Source organism: Toxorhynchites rutilus, chromosome 2 (assembly GCF_029784135.1).
Source record: "Toxorhynchites rutilus septentrionalis strain SRP chromosome 2, ASM2978413v1, whole genome shotgun sequence".
Taxonomy (NCBI): Eukaryota; Metazoa; Arthropoda; class Insecta; order Diptera; family Culicidae; genus Toxorhynchites; species Toxorhynchites rutilus.
Genome location: NC_073745.1, coordinates 258,030,951 through 258,050,543, shown reverse-complemented (window position 1 = coordinate 258,050,543; position 19,593 = coordinate 258,030,951). Strand labels below are relative to the sequence as shown.

General features: G+C 40.6%; 1 protein-coding gene across 1 annotated transcript in view; it reads right to left on the bottom strand.

The window, feature by feature from the left end:
- Positions 1-19,593, bottom strand: part of LOC129769687 (uncharacterized) — a 39,632-nt gene that overhangs the window by 14,574 nt on the left and 5,465 nt on the right. The window contains exons 2-4 of the mRNA XM_055772101.1: positions 1,527-2,441; positions 1,428-1,469; positions 358-1,366 (exon numbers count right to left, since the gene is read on the bottom strand). Of these exons, the coding sequence (XP_055628076.1) occupies positions 358-1,366; positions 1,428-1,469; positions 1,527-2,441 (1,966 nt within the window). The remainder of the gene's footprint in view (positions 1-357; positions 1,367-1,427; positions 1,470-1,526; positions 2,442-19,593) is intronic.

Genomic DNA, 19,593 nt, shown 5'->3' with positions numbered 1-19,593 from the left:
CAAAAAAATCGAAGAGGAGTGTCTTGAAGAGAATTTTCATTTCATTTACTGACACAAAAGTCTCGTAAAGTTCTGGCCCGACTTAACCAGTCGCAGAATTGCAACAGAACAATTTTCATCCTCTTGGGAAAAGTGTCTATGCAATAAAATCTTTCAGTCTCCACATAAACTTCAAAATAATGATCTAATCACACCCAGTTAAGATCAGAAGAAAGAATGTTATGAGTGTATTATATATTCATTAATCTCGGTTCGACATCGGTTCAAACGTGAATAACATTAAATACACCATAGGCAATACATTATATTGCCACGAAGAGATTTTATAAGTATTGGAAGCAAAATACGAATACTCACCATTTTCCTCAGACGCACACTTTCCGGTATATCCTCATACATCTCCTCGCTTGGTTCAATACTTTTCAGTGGCACAATTTTCTTCTGAACATGATCCGACCCTCCATGTCCGGGGCTGAGCATTAAATGTTCCTTCCGGTCTTCTATCGGTAACTCATCGGGATCTATTGCTTCACCAAGATTCACCTCGGTTAACTGTAGCGCATCAGTGCACTCTGTCAGCAAGCTAGTGGAAGCAACATCCTCCGGGGACATATTCGAGACTCTCGGAATGTTATTGAAAACGTTCTCCAACGTCAGGAGGTTCTCGTAGTCGAACATGGTATTGAAACGGAAGTCTTTCAGCACCTTCTCCAGATTCTTCTCGACGTTCCCTGCCTTCACGTAGCTGTTAATGGCAGCGTACACATTTGCGAACGGGCAACTATCTAGTTTGTTCAGCTGGACGTAGAATTTTTCGATCAATTTTGAAATTGTTACCTGTGCGAATAACCGGGTTGAAAAATTTTGCGCCATCGTCCAGGGAAGCAAGAAATTTATGTATTCCACTTCGAATGAATTCGTTTTGCAGCATCTCAACCACAAGATCACGAAGACGGAATGAATACCCGACACTTTAACTTTGTCCAACCGTAGGGAATTAATTATCGTGAGGGTATCAATCGAACTATCCGCGAGTATCAATTCTATGAGATAGTTTATATTCGGTTCATTCGTCTCGTGTAACAGGATTGGCAACAGTGGATAAGGCTGTGTTCCGGTTAGCTTACAGATCACACAAAAGGCTTGCAATAACCGAAGTTTGTGACGATGCGTGACAGAATTCTTGTAATAACGTGATTTCAATTTGCTGATTTTTTGGAACTCCTCTATTATCATTTGTTCTACCTTCAACAGCAGTAGAGTTGCGTCAGGATGAGTAGTTTCAGCGAGACGATGTAGAAAAATAGCGCACATTATGCGAACCCGAGTATCGGCCTGGAACTGTGTCGGTGGTTTAAACAGGGATCTATCGACGGAAAGAAATGTTCAGGTAAGTGCGCAAATCGTGTACGTAATGAAATACTCACGTGTGATAGTATCTACTAGCCATGCATGTTTCATCTTCGATTCTGGAATAAACAAAGCATAAAGAATTATTCGCTAAGGAGAACAAACCCCGAAAATACCTCTGCTCTCGTTTCTGCCCGTCTCCCAAAATAAATCCAGAGAGAAGCAACTTCCCAAAGGAATTCCAATCCAGCAAAAGTTCCACTGGCAGTGTCAACACTTTTTCGAACAGAATATTCGCCAAACCAGCAATTGCAGTTGCTTGTTCCATAATCATCTTAACGTACTCCGACACGGCTTCCTTCAACCATCGATTTTGGTCCTCGTTCTGAGAGTTGTAGCTTTTCATAGGTGCAAATAGCATATGGACGAAATTTTTCACAAGCTTCATAAAGTGTTCTGTCCTTCGATGAACCATTAAAATGTCTTTGTAGCAGCGATTGATCACTCCCGAAACACTTGTGCTTTCAACGGTGGTATATGGGTTCACAAGTTTATTCTCCAACAGAAACGTGATAGCTTCTATAGCCTTGAAAAGCACATGCACTCCTCCAAGTTCGATCAGTTTGGAAAAATCCAAAAATATCCGATCGTTGGTCAGTGTATCGAATGCTTCCCACTTCAGCATCTGCAGGTAGATTTCACCCAGAACTGTGTAGGAATCGACACGATGTGATAAGTCGGAGCCGACCGCTAGACCCCGCTGAAATGAGTTGTCCAGTGAAAACACATCCAAAAAGCGTTTCACTGTTTTCATTCCACCTTGGTTGGATGCTATCTGAATCATTCGAATGGTGCAACCCATCGAGCAGGCATCGTAATTTAACCAGTCGAGTCTGGCTGGAAGCAGGTGCAATATTTTTTGGACCGTTCCTGGAAGCTGTTTCACGAAATGAGGCGTTTGGGCGAGTGCTGTGAGTACTTCCAATGCTTTGAGCGATTCCAGGTTATGGCCATCGATTTTCTTCAATAAGATGTTGATTTCAAACTCGATCTCGGCTTTTAAAAATAGCTGTTCACTTTGTTGTAGGATTCTAAAGAAAAGGATGAAAACAATATTATAAGAAAAAATTGAATACAGTAGAACCCTGATTATTCGCGAGCGGATGATTCGCGGTGCGGATGCTGTGCTTCAGAATTTTTGTTTCGCAACTTTCCCTGCAATAGGATAAAACATGACGTTGCCAACGTCTTCTCGCATAGCTATTTTGACTCACTATAGCTGCTAGACTTGTACCGGATCCGATGTGGGGTACCAACATTCTCTCCTATGCAGTCTTCAGAAAATATATTTTACGTGGTTTTTTTACGAGGTTTTTTTACGCGGTTTTTCCAATTAACGCGGTTTTTCCAATTAACGCGGTTTTTCCAATTAACGCGGTTTTTCCAATTAACGCGGTTTTTCCAATTAGCGCGGATTTTTCAATTAACGCGTAAAAAAAGACCAGAGCAATATTACATCGATCACTCCGCTCACATTTTGTCTTCATGCTCCGTCAGAACATATGACGGTAATCAGTGCTTGCGACGGAACTTAGCGCTTACGTAGATTTTAGGTGACCTGGCTTTTTGCGCGGATTTTCCAATTAACGCGTTTTTTACGGAGATTTTCGAATGAACGCGGTTTTTTACGCGGATTTTCCAATTAACGCGGTTTTTTTACGAGGTACGTATCCTCCGCATAAAAAAAACCTGGGTGTATATTCTAGTATATTAGTAATGGTGACTACTATACACTGCACGATTTTCATATGTGAGTGTGCAAGTGCTGAGCGTAAACACAAGGTTTTGTTTTTTTCAAGTGTCAAGTTTCTATAAGACCAGTTACATTTTTCCGTTGTTTTTGTTGTTTTGATCAATAATTCTGGAAAATGCCGAAGGGAAAAATGCTCACTGAGAGAGTTGAAAGACAAATCGATGCATTTCACCAAGAAAATGCTGGTATTAGAGAAATTGCTCGTCGGATTGGGCGATCCCATCAAGTAGAGCCCAATTATTTGAAGAATCCTGAAGGATACGGTAAGAAGGAGAGAGCTGCACGTAAATCGAAACTCTCTCACCGGGATAAGCGGGAAATAGCTTCGAATACATCAAAATCGCTTATGCAAATGAAGCAATTTTTCTATTTAAATGTTACTCGGGTGGCAATTCGTCAAGTTTTGGTAAAAAATCCTCACATCAAGAGGGTTAAAAGGTTAAAAGGGGTAAAAGATCAAAGCTCCTCATCTTACACCATCTCACATCGGGAGACATCTGAGTTTTGCCAAAGCTCACAGGAACCGACAGTGGGACATGGTATGTTATGACAAAGAATGTTTCCAAAAGAATACATTTACATATACCATAACGAAAAGTCCTTCAATGTATAGGGTATCTTCACTGACAAAAAAAAAGTTCTATTAGGATGGTCCTGATAGTTTCAACAGGTACTGGCGAAATGTACGGGAGAAGGAACAGTATTATTCAACCAGGAATTTCGGTGGAGGTTCGTGCATGATTTGGGCGGGATTCTGTTTAACCGTAAAGCTCAAGACAACTTTCACATCATTCAAGGATTACATACATGTTACTAGATGAAATGGCAAGATTGCCAATTACTGAATTTTTCATTGATAATACTCATGAATTTTGGAATGGTGTTATAGAAACTGGACAGCTAAAATTATCATATTTAAGCACAATTATTAAACAAACAACTCTTTTGAAAAGAATTGACGTTAAATATACAGGGTTTTCCATTACGGGCTTCTGAAAGTATACAGCCCTGCGCTGACAACCGTTTGACATAGCTGTCAACCAAAGCGTCATATCGTTAGTTGAATGTCTGCCATTTTACAAAATGGATCGTTTTAGCATCGCACAACGTGTAAACTTTGTTAAATTATACTATAAAAATGTTGAAAAACCGGCAAATGTTTTTCGAGCATTACGGACGGATTTTGGTCGTCATAGACAATCGCTAATGTAGTGCGTAAATTCGAACAAACTGGATCCGTAGCGGATATTGTGAAAGCTGTGCATCATCGTAATGTGCGTTCGGCCGAAAATATTGCTGCTGTTGCTGCCAGTGTGGAGGATGACCCGAATGTTTCGATTCCACGGCGTGCTCAGCAATTGGGCTTGTCAAACACATCATTGTGGCGAATTTTGCATTTGGACTTGCACCTACATCCATATAAAGTCCAACTGGTACAAAAATTAGAGCGTGGTGACCATGAAATGCGTCGGGAATACGTCGATTGGGTGAACGAACAACAGCAGCAAAATGCTGAATTTTCGCATCAAGTTTCCTTCAGCGATGAGGCACAACAAACCAACCCAAGCAGCCATGTCTGGACATGGTAAAGGAGGAAAAGTGAAGGGAAAGGCAAAATCCCGCTCGAACCGTGTTGATCTGGAGTTCCCCGCAAGGGTAGCCAGGCCGAGCGCGTTAGTACCAGTGCACCAGTCCATCTAGCCGGCGTTATATAGTTTCGGCCGCCGAAGTGATCGAGTTAGCTGGCAAAGCTGCTCGCAACGATAAGAAAACCCACATTCGGAACAGAACACATTCGGTTCGGTGGACATCAAGACAACAGGCAGTTGCAGCGAGTGGCGAGTGGCAAACGCAATCGCAAAACGGCATCAGGTAGCAGAAGAAAAAAGTTTGTTCTTTATACAAACTGCTTTGGTGGCAAATCCAGAACAAGGCGGCATCGAGGGCGTTCGAAATGGTTTTTTTCAAAACCACGAGTACTAAGTTTTCTAAATTGGAACCATTCCATAAAACAAGGCGCTTTTCAGGGCCATTAAACCTTCCAAAAAAGAGTTTAGGAAATACAGTTCAATGCTTTCTAAAACATTATCCAAAATAATAATAAAACACAAATTGATTTTTTCATAATTTGTTTGCCAGGATCTGATGAGTATGTGAATTTGGTAGTTGTTCTGAGCTTATTGATAGTTGGGGACTTTTCTGATTATTAAATTTTCACCAATTCTTAAATTGTTTCCACATTGAAAGTACAGTAATTTACAATTAGTTCGACATTTAGCTAATTGGACGGACATGTAATGCGACTTATTTAGTTGGACATTTTTGTAAACATAGAGATCCAAATTATGACCCCACATTGAAAGTCGACACTGTACCACTGTCATCGTAAATGTTCAATTACAGGTTAAAATTACCTCCAATCCGACACTGAGTGGTGGTAATGCGACGTGCCATTGAATGTAATTTACTGTACAATATGTCACAAGCTGGATGGGAAGAAATTTTCCAACTGTGAAAGCTGTGGCGAGTGGCAAATGCAATCGCTAAACAGAAAGGTTTAGCCGAACAAGATGGGGATATCGAGAGATAACAAAACAATAAACTCTTTAGATTGAAGATAATTTTGTGATCCTGAAAAGGACCCTTTTTAGCCTGCATGTGAATCCAACGAGCGAACAAATCGTAATGAATGTATTTTTTTGCCATCGCTCCCTTTTAACGATCATTCGTTCCTCTCGTTGGACTCGCCCCTCTGGCTAAGTCTGCCGATTTGTCTCTATCCTGTGAGTGTGTACCGCTAGAGTATAAAACACGCGGACCCCAAAAAAATATCTTATTTTCTTTCAAACCGTAAACCCGTGTGGTTGTACGGCATCGGCATCGTGGACGTAACAAAGGAGGACAAGTTAAGGGAAAGTCTCACTCGAACCGTGCAGGTCTCCAGTTCCCTGTTGGTCGCATTCACTGATTGTTCCGCAAGGGTAATTAGGCCGAACGGATTGGCGCCGGAGCACCAGTATACCTAACAGCGATTATAGAGTTTCGGCCGTCGGAGTGCTCGAGTTGGCTTGCAAAGCTGCTCACGACAATCAGAAAACCCGCATCAAGAATAGAGCAGCTTCGGTCCCGCGCTCATCAAGGCAACAATTAGTTTCAGTGAGTGGCAAAGTGTTTCTCCGTCGCATTAAATGTAATTTACTGAACAACATGTCACAAGCTGGATGGGAAGAATTTTTTCCAACTGTGAAAGCTGTGGCGAGTGGCAAACGCAAACGTTTAACCGAACAAGATGGGAATATCGAGTGATAACAAAAACACAACACCAAAGGTTCTTTTCAGAACCATCAACATATTCATAAAAAGAAAACAGTAAACTAATCCATTTTTCAGGTAGATAGGTAGGTATTCACGTAGGAGAAGAAAATAAAACAATATATTTAAAATACATATTTAACAAAAGCTGTCTCCTTTGTATAGTCCTACGTCACTCCGGTTATGTCCCCGACATTACCCACCCGTCTTTTTTGCCACAAATTGAAGATATGGATACGGATGATATGTGGTTTCAGCAGGACGGCACCACGTGCCACACAACACGACCGAACATGGCCATATTGCGAACGAAATTTGAGGAACGCATAATTTCGCGTTTTGGTGATGCCAATTGGCCGTCCAGATCATGCGATTTGAACCCGCTAGACTTTTTTTTGTGGGGTTATGCGAAAGACCGTGTCTATGCCAACTCTCCGCAAACTCTTGAACATTTGAAAGACAACATTCGTGAACAGTTCGTGTAGAGCATCCGTAGCAATCGGTCGCTTTGTTAAGTTCACTTAAACCCAATCGTTTCGCGCAAATTTGGATTGAAAGTTGGACTCCGCCACCCGTAGTTCTCTAAGCTGGCGCTCCGCCACCGTGCTTTTTCTGATCCGAAAGTGTCGTAGTGGCGAGTAAAGTGCCTCCATCGAATTCGAAATTTGAAAATTCGAAGTGGCGCGCGGCTCCATGTGATTTGAATATCCAAATTCAAGAACGGATTAACAACTCAGTGTCTCCATCGTATCGCTTAAAGGTGAAAGCAACGAACCTGATTTATTTTGTGATCGCATTACTCACGTGAGTACTGCATGGTATCTATGAGTGGTGATGACCCAGGGGGGTCATCCGGGAGGGGACTTCCGAGATACTTGGACCCGAGAAATGAGTTTGGCGCTATCACCACTCTATTACTCACCGGTAAAAATGGAGTTAACTTACCAATCAACCCATTTATAATCGGGAAGAGTTTAGAGGACTTTGCTGGACCAATCGAGCATGCAACTAGTGAGCAGAAATGTACTCGTTACGTGATAAGAACGAGAAATGCAGCACAGGTTGAGCAATTGTTGAAAATGACTCAACTAATTGACGGAACGGAGGTATCAATAGAACTGCATCCCACGCTCAACATAAGTCGTTGCGTTGCGTTGATTTGCTACAACTTAGTGAAGAAAAAATCGAAGAAGAATTGAAACAACAAGGAGTTATAAAAGCGAGGAGAATATTGAAGAGCAACAAGGAAAAAACGCCAGCCATCATTCTAACTTTTAATCGAAGCATATATTCTGAAACCGTGAAGGTCGGGGTACTTCGTGTGAGAACTCGACCGTATTACCCGAATCCAATGCTATGTTTTCAATGTTATGAATATGGCCATCCTCGAAAAATTTGCCCGAACCCAATACGATGTTACAATTGTTCCATTGAACACGAGGAAAAAGAAGTGTGCGAAAATGAACCGTTCTGCCGTAATTGTAAGGGAAGTCATCGACCCAGTAGCCGACAATGTGAAATTCACAAAACGGAAGTCGCAGTTATCCGTACAAAAATCGACTTCAATCTGTCGCACGTGGAGGCAAGAAAACGAGTTTTAGCCGGAAATGGTAGCTACGCTCAGGTAGCTGCACAACCAAGACTCGATCACGCCAGATTCAACGCACTTTCATCGCAAATTAAAGAGAAGCAAATAGAAATCTCCAAACTCCAACAGCAAAAACAATCACTGGAAGAAAAACTAAACATTATTATTGAACAAAACAAACGGAAAGATGACAAAATAAACGAATTGCTAGAATTGATCCAACACAAAGATACGAAATTAGAAAAGCTTGAAATACAAAACCAAAGAATGAAGAAATATCTTGATGCTACACGAATCAGATCACGCTCGAACTCACAGACAAGTGAAACCGACACAGAAACAAGCCGAAAAAAATCAAAACGAGGAACAAGCCAAACATACCATGCGCAACAATTTCAACCAACAGGAATGTCGCCGCCACCGAAGAAAACGTCCAACAACACAAGAAGCCTAATAAAAACGAGACGAACAGCAAACCAACCGATGGTGGAAGAGGTGGATCTCACCGATTTCGAAGCTGATCAAGACGCTTTCAACTCGTATAAAACACCCGATAATGAACCCTCAAAACAATAGAACTCAATCATCACAGTCCAAGTCATGTATCACCACTAATAACTACACCATGCAGCATACCAACACAAATAGTCGGTTTGAGGAATGGGAATGTGTAGTACCACCCTCACTTCTTGAAGAAGCGCAGCAGGCAGATGAATCTATCCGGGACGTCCCACCCCAACCCGTTGACGGTGAAGTCTCCTGTGCGGCCGACTATCGAACTAACAACGCATCACTCGCTTCCTCAAGTATAACTACAGACACCAAAGTATCTAGATCAATTTTGATTGGTCATACCAACGAAGAACAAGAAGCAACCAAAAAAAAACAACAGCACTATACACAGCCTTTCCCCAGTGCCGATCGCAGTCGGTCTTATTCATAATAACAGTGTAGCCAATACGACCGCGGTTGGCACTGTGGGGCAAGCTGCCCCACAGGTCAGTGACAACATCATTTTGACACCTACAAATTCTGCCGCTCTCTATGTACGTTTAACAGCAACCCAATCATATCCCTCACCTGGCGAAGGATCATCGAGAAAATTTGGACAAAATGCCACATCAACCTTTCAACAAATGCGAACTACACAAAGGATCTCCACAGTGCCAACTGTTGTTGGCAATTCAGAAACCAATAGTATATTAGTCTCAACAGCGGTTGGCACTGCGGAACACGACGAACGACAGGTCTGCTCATTATTACCGCGATCTCCAACGAAGTATACTGCGCCACTTCTATCCATTCCAGAAAGGACAACCAATGCTCAACACACAAGTGACTCAATACAACAATGTACAAACAGAAGAACGATTTTACGCAGAATATCAACATCAACTTCAATGTCGAACGCAACATCGACAAACATGAACACTAACAGATGTTTCGCGCTGCAATGGAATATCCGTGGACTCCGGGCTAACATTAGTGAGCTAAAACATCTCATCGCAAAACATGAACCCTGCATGATAGCTCTCCAAGAGACGAAAGTGAGAGAAACGATCACAAAGCCAGACTTTGTCGGCAAGAACTACCAATTGCTTCTCAAATCAAACCACAAACATTATTGGCAGCATGGCGTCGGCCTCGCGATCCGTGAAGATATACCCTTCGAGCGGGTACAAATAAATACGAAACTACAGATTGTGGCAGTGCGAATCCAGTACCCCATTCAAGCAACAGTAATTGCCATCTATGTTCCACCCAGCACCAAGCGATGTCAGGCATAGCTGAATGATCTGTTCAACAAAGTGGAAGGTCCAGTGTTTTTCATGGGAGACTTTAATGCCCATCATACAGCATGGGGTTCGCAGTCATCAAACGTCTTTGGTCATTTCATTGCAGAGACAAGCTTAACCAAACAACTCGTGATCCTAAACAACGGTTCACCCACTCGTATCGATCCAGCTACAGGCAATACTTCGTCTATCGATATTACTTCTTGCTCCGAAAATCTGGCTCAGAAGTTCACCTGGCATACTTTGTCGGATACCCACAACAGTGATCATTTTCCGATTGGTATCTCCATTCCCGGAAGATCTCGTACAAAAATATCACGACAAAAGTGGTATTATGACCGCGCAGACTGGGCTCTATACGAATACACAGTAGCTCATTTAATCAATCCGGACTATGAATGGGATGTCGATAGCTTTACTGAAAAAATATTAGAAGCAGCGACTAAGAGCATACCGAGAAGCAGTGGTCACGTTGGACCAAAAAATGTACCATGGTGGGGTCCAGATGTTGAAAAAGCAATCAAACGACGGCGGAAGCATCTTCGAGCACTGAGAAGATTACAAATATCTGAACCTGAAAGGTCAATGGCCCTGAGAAGATTCCAAGAATCGAGGGCAGCAGCGCGGAGGGAGATTAAAAAAGCAAAACTGCAATCGTGGCAAGATTTCGTGTCAAAAATTTCACCGGACAGTACGACAACTGAACTATGGCGAACAGTAAATACTCTACGGGGTAACCGACAGCAGCACAATTTGATACTCAAACGAGTCAACACGCTCACAGACGATCCCGAAGAAGTAGCGGAGGAACTGGCAGAGCATTACAGCAAAAGATCAGCGACTTCTAGCTACCTCCCATCATTTCAAATAAAGAAAGAGCGAGCCGAACGACGACGTATGCATTTCCTGCCCAACAACACTGATGTGTACAACAAAGGCATCACTCTCAATGAGCTTCTGTGGGCACTCGACAGAGGACGAAGTATCTCGACAGGCCCTGATCTTTTAGGGTACCCTATGCTTCAACGGCTTCCGTTATCGGTGAAACAAACACTCCTTCAACTTTTCAACAAAATATGGAACAACGGAACTAATCCTAATAGTTGGCGAAATGCTATTGTAATACCCATTCCGAAACCGACTTACAGTCAACCCGGACCAGAAGCATTTCGACCGATTTCGCTTACTAGTAGCATGTCGAAATCATTCGAACGCATCATCAACAGACGTTTAACTACCGAGCTAGAATCGAAAAGAAGACTTGATACACGTCAGCATGCATTTCGTTCTGGGTGCGGCGTAGATTCATATTTAGCAGAACTGGAAAGATTTCTTCCATTAAGAAATGAACACAGCCTCGTAGCATCTTTGGATCTCTCCAAAGCGTACGATACAACTTGGCGATATGCAATACTACGTACATTGAAATCATGGCGAATCAGCGGTCGTATGATGATTATCCTGCAAAGCTTCCTCTCGGAAAGAACGTTCCAGGTGTGTGTGAAAGGCCATTTGTCGAGAGCGCACCATCTAGAAAATGGGATGCCACAAGGCTCCGTTTTATCAGTGACACTTGTTGGAGATCTTACGTTAGAACATAAGAAAAATAGTGAACCATATTTGAATTGTATAACTCAGAATCCCACTACATATTGTGAACCAAACAATTTATAGCTAGCTTGAAATTAGTATGCTAATTCGTATCAACCGCATTTCCGTTTTCTATCTTTCTCCCACCCGATCGTTGCGCGGGAAACCGACGACGATCGAGGTCGATTACACGATAGGATAGAATTGTTCAGTTCTGGTCGATACGTTATCGAATAAAGTTATATTTTCGAAAGTGAGGTTTTATTAAAACATAATTGGACTTCGACGCTTTGACGCTCAGTATTAGATCCCGAAAAGGACTTCGTCCATCATAGCATCGGATTCCACCGTATTATCGTCCGTGTCCGCCAGCAGTCGACCAGGTTCGCCGTAACAACATTGTTCCTCATTGCGATGCAACCCATATTTCGAGTTATACCCAATGGGGTGAATATACTTCTATATGCCGACGATATTCTCCTAGTGGCACGGGGGCGTAAAACGGAATCACTTCATCCTCTACTGCAAAGAGCCGTAAAGGCCATTGACAAATGGTCAAAAAGTGTTAGTTTCACCATATCTACCACAAAATCACAGAGTATCCATTGTAGCCCTAATGTTCGACGGGACTCGGCACAAAATATTACTATTGATGGTGTTACTTTGCCCCAAGTAAACCTCTTAAAAATTCTTGGCATAACGCTGGACCGGACTTTGAACTTTAAAGCTCACTGCAAATTGGCGAAGAAAGCATGCGCACCCAGAATTCGAATTCTAAAAATGATTGGTGCCAAACTTCCACGCGGCAAGCGAACTACTTTGTTGCAGGTTGGTTCAGCTATCGTGACCTCCAAGTTGGTTTACGGAATTGGATTAACAAGCAGAGGAGGACAAACAACCCTTCAAACACTCGCACCGGAATACAATCAAATGATTCGATACGCTTCTGGTGCTTTCATTACCAGCCCGATAAACTCGACCATGGCCGAAGCGGGCACCCTTCCGTTTGAATTATTAGCTGTACAGACTATCGCGCAAATCGCCATTCGATTATTAGCGAAATGCCAAGATAATGTCAATCTTCCATTGGTTTAACGAGCGTCAGATCGTTTTCTGGAATTGACCAATATACCACTACCAAGAGTAGAACAGCTTTTGAGACGAAGCGATCGTGAGTGGCACTTACCTAAACCATCGACCGTTTGGGATATCGACGACGGCACTTCGACGAAATAGAAATATTGTTGTCCAATGAAAAACCGAAATTATTAATTATGGTTGAAACACATTTAACGGAATTGACTGATCTGAATGGATTCAATGTAGTTGGATACACAATGATCAATTGTTTGTCGAGATCTGCCCATACTGGAGGCGTATCTATGTATATTTCGAACCTTTTATATTTTAAAGAAATTTTCAATGGAACATATGGGGACAATTGGTTTCTAGCCGTTGAAGTCAGAGGATGCAAAATTTCAGGAATATACGCTGGAATATACCATTCACCTAGTGCTAGTGACAAGGACTTCTTAGAATTTTTGGAAGATGCATGGCTACAGCACATACAAGTATATGAACAAAAAAGGATTGTCATAACTGGTGATTTTAACATTGATTGGAACGAGTATAGGAAATCTTTTGAACTAAAAGCAATCACCCAAGCCGCTGGATTCAGACAAAGAATAAATGATCACACTAGAATAACCAGAACATCTTCGACGACCATTGACTTAGTATTTACGAATTTCGACGATGGTGTGATTGAAATTTTTTACAATAGCAAAATCTCGGATCATGAAACAATTGGAATGGTCTACCATTTTTCTGATGTTGACTTTTCTGAAATAAAAAAGGAAAAATCATATAAGTGTTGGAACAATTATTCAAAACGAATATTGCAATCTGTTTTACAGAACAAAATAACTCCGATTGGAGAACGAATCTCTCTTCATGATGTTGCAAAAAATCTAGAAGAAGCGCTTTGTTCTTCAATGAAACAGATAATTGCCGGTAGTCAGACTGCCGTTCCAGTACTCAGAAATATTAGTAACAAAGCCTGGTATAACTCTACGTTGGCTAACATAAAGAGACGAAGAGATTATTACTTAATAATAGCTAAACGCACAAAAACTATTGGAAATTGGAGCACGTACAGAATATGGAGAAATATTTATGTACGTGAACTTAAGCATTCCAAGAATAAATCCATCCAAAATGAGATAAATACAATACAGCATGATCCGAAGAAGCTATGGAAAAAAATCAAATCATTATGTAATCCAGGCGGCAGCAAGGATATCGACATTGAGTTTGACGGTAAAAAGGAAAATAACAATATAACAGCAGAGAAACTCAACAATTTTTTCACTTCAAGTGTGGAAGAAATCCACAATGGTATTGTAGCTCCATCAAATCGACTGAATTTTGTTTTCCCTGGCCTGTCTTCACAATTGAGATGCTTTAAAACTATCAACATGGCAACTCTTAGGAAGGTAGTAATGGATTTGAAAAACTGTGCAGGTGTTGAGAATATCAATAAAACCGTATTAGTAGATGCATTTGATCTAATCAAAGAAAATCTACTATATATAATAAATGAATCTATGCTTCGGGGCGAATGCCCTCATACTTGGAAGAAATCTGTTGTTATACCGATTCCAAAAAATCCGAAATCGTCCAAGCCAGAAGACCGGAGACCAGTGAATATGTTGCCATTATACGAAAAGATCCTTGAAATCGTTATCAAAGACCAACTGTTGGAACATATAACGAAAAATGGAATTCTGGTTGAGGAACAGTCAGGGTTCAGGAAAAACCACTCTTGTGAAACGGCTCTCAATTTATTACTCCTGAAATGGAAACAGGCTATCGAAACGAAAAAAATTGTATTGGCTGTATTTATTGACTTGAAGAGGGCTTTTGAAACAGTAGATCGAATGAAATTACTTGATTTGCTTTCCAATTATAATGTAACTGGACCTGTATTGAACTGGTTTGAAAGTTACCTGAACGGGCGAACACAAATCACTATTTACAGGGACAGTGAATCATCGGCGGGACCAGTGAATCTGGGTGTACCTCAAGGAAGTGTTCTGGGGCCGCTGCTTTTCTTGCTTTATATTAATGACATTAAACAGGTGTTAAATGACAGTGACGTAAACTTGTTTACTGACGACACAGTGATATTCATTGTTGCTGAGACATTGCAAGATTGCTTCGTCAAGATGAACCGTGAACTGCAAAACTTAGACGAATGGTTGAGATGGAAAAAACTTAAGTTAAACATTAGCAAAACAAAGTATATGGTAGTATCGACACGCAATATTGACAGTGATAGTCTTAGTATAACTATCGATGGGCAAACTGTGGAAAGAACGACTTCAATCAAATATCTTGGCGTTATTCTTGACGAAACGCTGCGCTTCGACGAACATATAAACTATACTATAAAGAAGGCAGCTCAAAAATATGGAGTGCTTTGTAGAATTAATCGATTCTTGACCTTTGAAAGTAAAATTACCATCTACAAAGCATTGATCGCTCCACATTTCGATTATTGTGCATCTGTGCTATTTCTCGCAAATAAGAGGCAAATGAATAGAATGCAAATTGTTAAAAACAAGGCCATGCGCTTGATATTGAGATGCGATCGACTTACTCCACGAAGATTTATGCTTGAATGCCTACAATGGATGTCAGTGGGACAGCGTATCAAATATTGCACTCTTACGTTCATATATAAGATGGTTAGCGGCATGACACCGAACTATTTACAAAACACGATAACGTATGGAAGAGATATGCACCGATATAACACAAGGCAAGCAAGTGACCTCAGAACCATGAACTTTCGAATGTCATGTACCCAAAACTCACTTTTTTATAAAGGATATCGCCTGTATAACACATTACCAAATGAAGCAAAGACAGCAACAAGCCTTCGAATATTCCGTAGTATTTGTAAAGAGTTTTTGAAGCATGATTTAGATTTTTGATCCTGCATATAATTAATGTTAGTGTGTAAGATGACGAAGTTTAACGGATATTTGTATTTTCTTATCTTTAGACTATAATGATGATGGTTAACTTAAACAATATTTGTGAAATCTTCAATAGCTTGAGCCCGCGCGCGTTAGCACACATAGACAACTTGAGATAGAACATATGCAAAAACAATTCTTTTTAATGAAAGCATTCAAATGGGTTTAATGTGGAAACCAGAGGTAAGCTAGGGATAGCTCAATCGGAATACTTGTAAATTCATCTTCTCAATAGATAATTATAACAAGATTTTTCTGTGTTGTGGCAGATCTTATTGCAGATTCAGGTTGACACGTTTATACCCCAGATTGAATGTAGGGCCTGAAGTATCGGCTGGAATTAGGCTTAGGTTTGCTCAGCTGTCTGGTTTCGAAAACGATTAACAGACCGTTGTCGGGCATCCAGTGAAGCGGGAATTCCTTTGTAAATTTTAGGCTAATTCTGACATAGGTATTGGGTTCAATTCCTGATCGGTCAAGGATTTTTTCGGGTTGGAAATTTTTTTGACATGCCTTGGGATATGTAAAGTAATGGGCCTGAAGTATTGGCTAGAATTAGGCTTGGGTTTGCTCAGCTACCAGAACTCGGAAACGATCGCAAATGCAGGCCGTGGCCGGGGATCTGATAAAGTGGGATTTCCCTTGTAAGTTCATGGCTAATATTAGCATAGGCATGGGGTTCAATTCCCGATCGGTCCAGGGTCTTCCCGGGTTGGAAATTCTCTCGACATGCCATGGGTTAAATACGTTAAGTTGATAACATAAATTGTTCTTCAATTAGGAATCTATGTTTGTAATATAACCAGTCCGTTTGTTTTGTTTTTTACTTCAATGTGCTTACTGGTTATTTTAATAATTGTTACATAAAGATCAACAAGAGAACTCGTACAGCTCAAACTTTTTGAGGTTTTTTATTTCATAAAACGAGGAAATTATTGTCTTTTGAGTGTATGTGTGTCCGTGTATTTTTCTTGTCAAGACTATGGTGATGATGGTATTTTTTTTTTTGCTTTTATATATATCTTAGTTATTCAATTAAATTTAAAAACATAATTGTGAAGTCTGCAATAGTTTGAGCCCGCGCGCGTTGGCAAACATAGAGAAACATGAGATTGAACAAAAGCAAAAGAATTTTTGATCGAATAAAACAAAGTCATTCCAAGGGGTTTAATGTGGAAACCTGAGGTAAGCTAGGGATTGCTCAATCGGAATACTTGTAAATTCATCTTCTCAACAGATAATTATATCAAGATTTTTCTGTGTTGTGGCGGATCTCATTGCAGATTCAGGTTGACACGTTTATACCCCAGGTTGAATGTAGGGCCTGAAGTATCGGCTGGAATTAGGCTTAGGTTTGCTCAGCTGTCTGGTCTCGAAAACGATTAACAGACCGTTGTCGGGTATCCAGTGAAGCGGGAATTCCTTTGTAAATTCATGGCTAATACTGACATAGGCATTGGGTTCAATTCCCGATCGGTCTAGGGTCTTCCCGGGTTGGAAATTCTCTCGACATGCCATGGAATGAATACTTTAGACAAAGGCTTAAATTGTTCTATCGATTCTATGTCTGCGGGATAACCAGTCCGTTTTCTTTTCAATTTAATGTGCTCACTGGTTAGTATGATGTAATAAACTCAGTAACTCAATTATTATCAATAAGATAACTCGTCCCGCTCAAGCCTTTGTAGGGGAAAGAGGTGGGACCATCATCATCTTTAAAAAAAAATATGAAGAAAGCCGTAAGTGCTGGAGATCCTCCTGAAAAAGTCCGCCCAGTTATGAATCATCTTATGTCCAACCGTTTTCAACATTCAACCATAATCTACACAGATGGGTCCAAACACGAGAACACAACAGGAGCCGCAATGTATAGCCATTCCACAACGAATGCGTACAGTCTCCCCGAATATTGCAGCGTTTTTTCAGCAGAAGCATATGCTATAAGAATGGCTCTGTCAACCCCCAATATCGATGATTTGGTGATTGTCACAGACTCTGCCAGTTGTCTCCAGGCTTTAGAAAGCGGGTAATCGAGACACCCGTGGATTCAGGAAGCAGAAATAATGACACAGAACAGACGCGTGAGATTTTGTTGGACCCCTGGTCATGCTGGTATTAATGGTAATTTTGAGTTGGCAAACGAAGCAAGACGACTACCTCCCTTGAACATACCGATACCAGCGGAAGATGCACTAAGAGCAGTGAAAGAAAGAATACGATTAATTTGGGACAATCAGTGGTTTGCTTCCATGGACGCTAAACTCAGGGAAATTAAAAACGACACGCGAAAATGGACGGAACGTAACAATGCAGCCGAGCAGCGAGTACTGACGAGATTAAGAATTGGTCACACGCGTTTAACCCATACATTCCTACTTAAGAGAGAAACACCACCTAACTGCGAATGCTGTAGCACAACATTAGATGTGAAACACATATTACTCCATTGCAGAAAATACGACAACGAGAGACAGCAATACGACGTTAGTACAACTAGTTTAAGAAATGCACTAATGAACGATAATAGTAATGAAACGAAACTAATGAATTTTTTGAGACAAACAGGACTGTACAAACAATTGTAAATAGTAAATAACTTTGTAATTTTTTATTTAAGGATACGAATGCACCAGCTGCCTCGGTGTAAAGTATCCCAAATAAACAACAACAACAACAACAACATTCGTGAAGTTATGACCGAGATACCGCCCCATATGTGCCGAAAAGTCATCGAAAATTATCTGTTCCGGATCAAGGTGTGCGAGGAAGCCCTAGGTGGACATTTGAATGATGTTGTATTTCACACATAATGGCATAAACCAAACTTTAATTTGAAATAAAAGTTTCATCGAAATTCGAATTCTAAGTGTGTTTTATTTCAATTTACTTTCGGAATTTAAAGTTGGAAAACCCTGTACTTTATTCTAAGCATTCAACAATGTATGAATGTAACTTGTTGAAATTCTAACTGTTTGTGTTGCAACAAAATAGAATCAGGGTGGTCTTGTAGAAGTTTCAAAAAGTGTAGTAGGGTGGCAAGGGATGTATGGACAAAAATTCATCATCAAATTTCAAAAATCGACCATGTACATTTTGTTTATTGGCCCAAAAAATCACCAAATGACATAAAAATGTATAAAACGTCGAGATCTGGTGTCATCCCGAAAAAAAATCTTTGGCCGAAAATCGACCTTAAATAACCGACCATGTACATTTTGTATATGGACTCAAAAAAAATATCTGTGTAAAATTTCAACTCAATCGTACAAGATTTAGGGGTGCCTCAAAGCACTCAAAGTTTTGATTTTTTGGCCACTCAGTCCCAGAAGGTCGATTTTCGGTCAAAAATCCCCCCTTGGAAAATTTTCGAGGATGAAAAAATAAGAAACTTTTGGGCGCTTTGAGACACCCTTAAATCATGCCCGATTGAGCTGAAACATTGCACGGGTCATTTTGTTAGGCTAATAAGCAAAATTCACATGGTCGGTTTTTTAAATTTGACATGACCATTTTCGCAGCCACCCTAATCTATAGCTATAGATCTCCCTAATGTAAACCCGCCATTAGACGCGCTGTAATTTCGTATAAATCTTGTCAGCAACAATCTCTGCGTTTGTGGTCAGGGTTATCACGACATCGAGCATGTTGTTTGGTCGTGTGAAATGTATCTTGTATTTTGACGTAGAACTACGTCTTTCATCATTAGCGAATTCGTTTTTAAAACTGAGTCAGTGCCACACTGACTCTATAATAAAAAAACGTTTTCAGTTTCACGAATGCGGTGGTTTATTTGGTGTGCGTTATATAGTCTGATTTGTACAGTGTCGACGTCTGGTGGCGATATTAGTACTTGGGAGGTAAATTATTCTCTATCAGATCAGAAGGGCCAAGTGCAGTGTAAAAATATAAAAGTTTGAATGAAAATTTTTACTTCATATTGTTTGATTACCTAACACATGTAGTTTTGACACTCACTTAACCATTTGTCGATGCATTTCCTGTTTGGTCCACAAATAATTACTATTATAATATAAAATTATCATGAGATCAATATGTTTCTGCGATATCGGAAAAAACCTCTCATTTCATCACATAAAATAA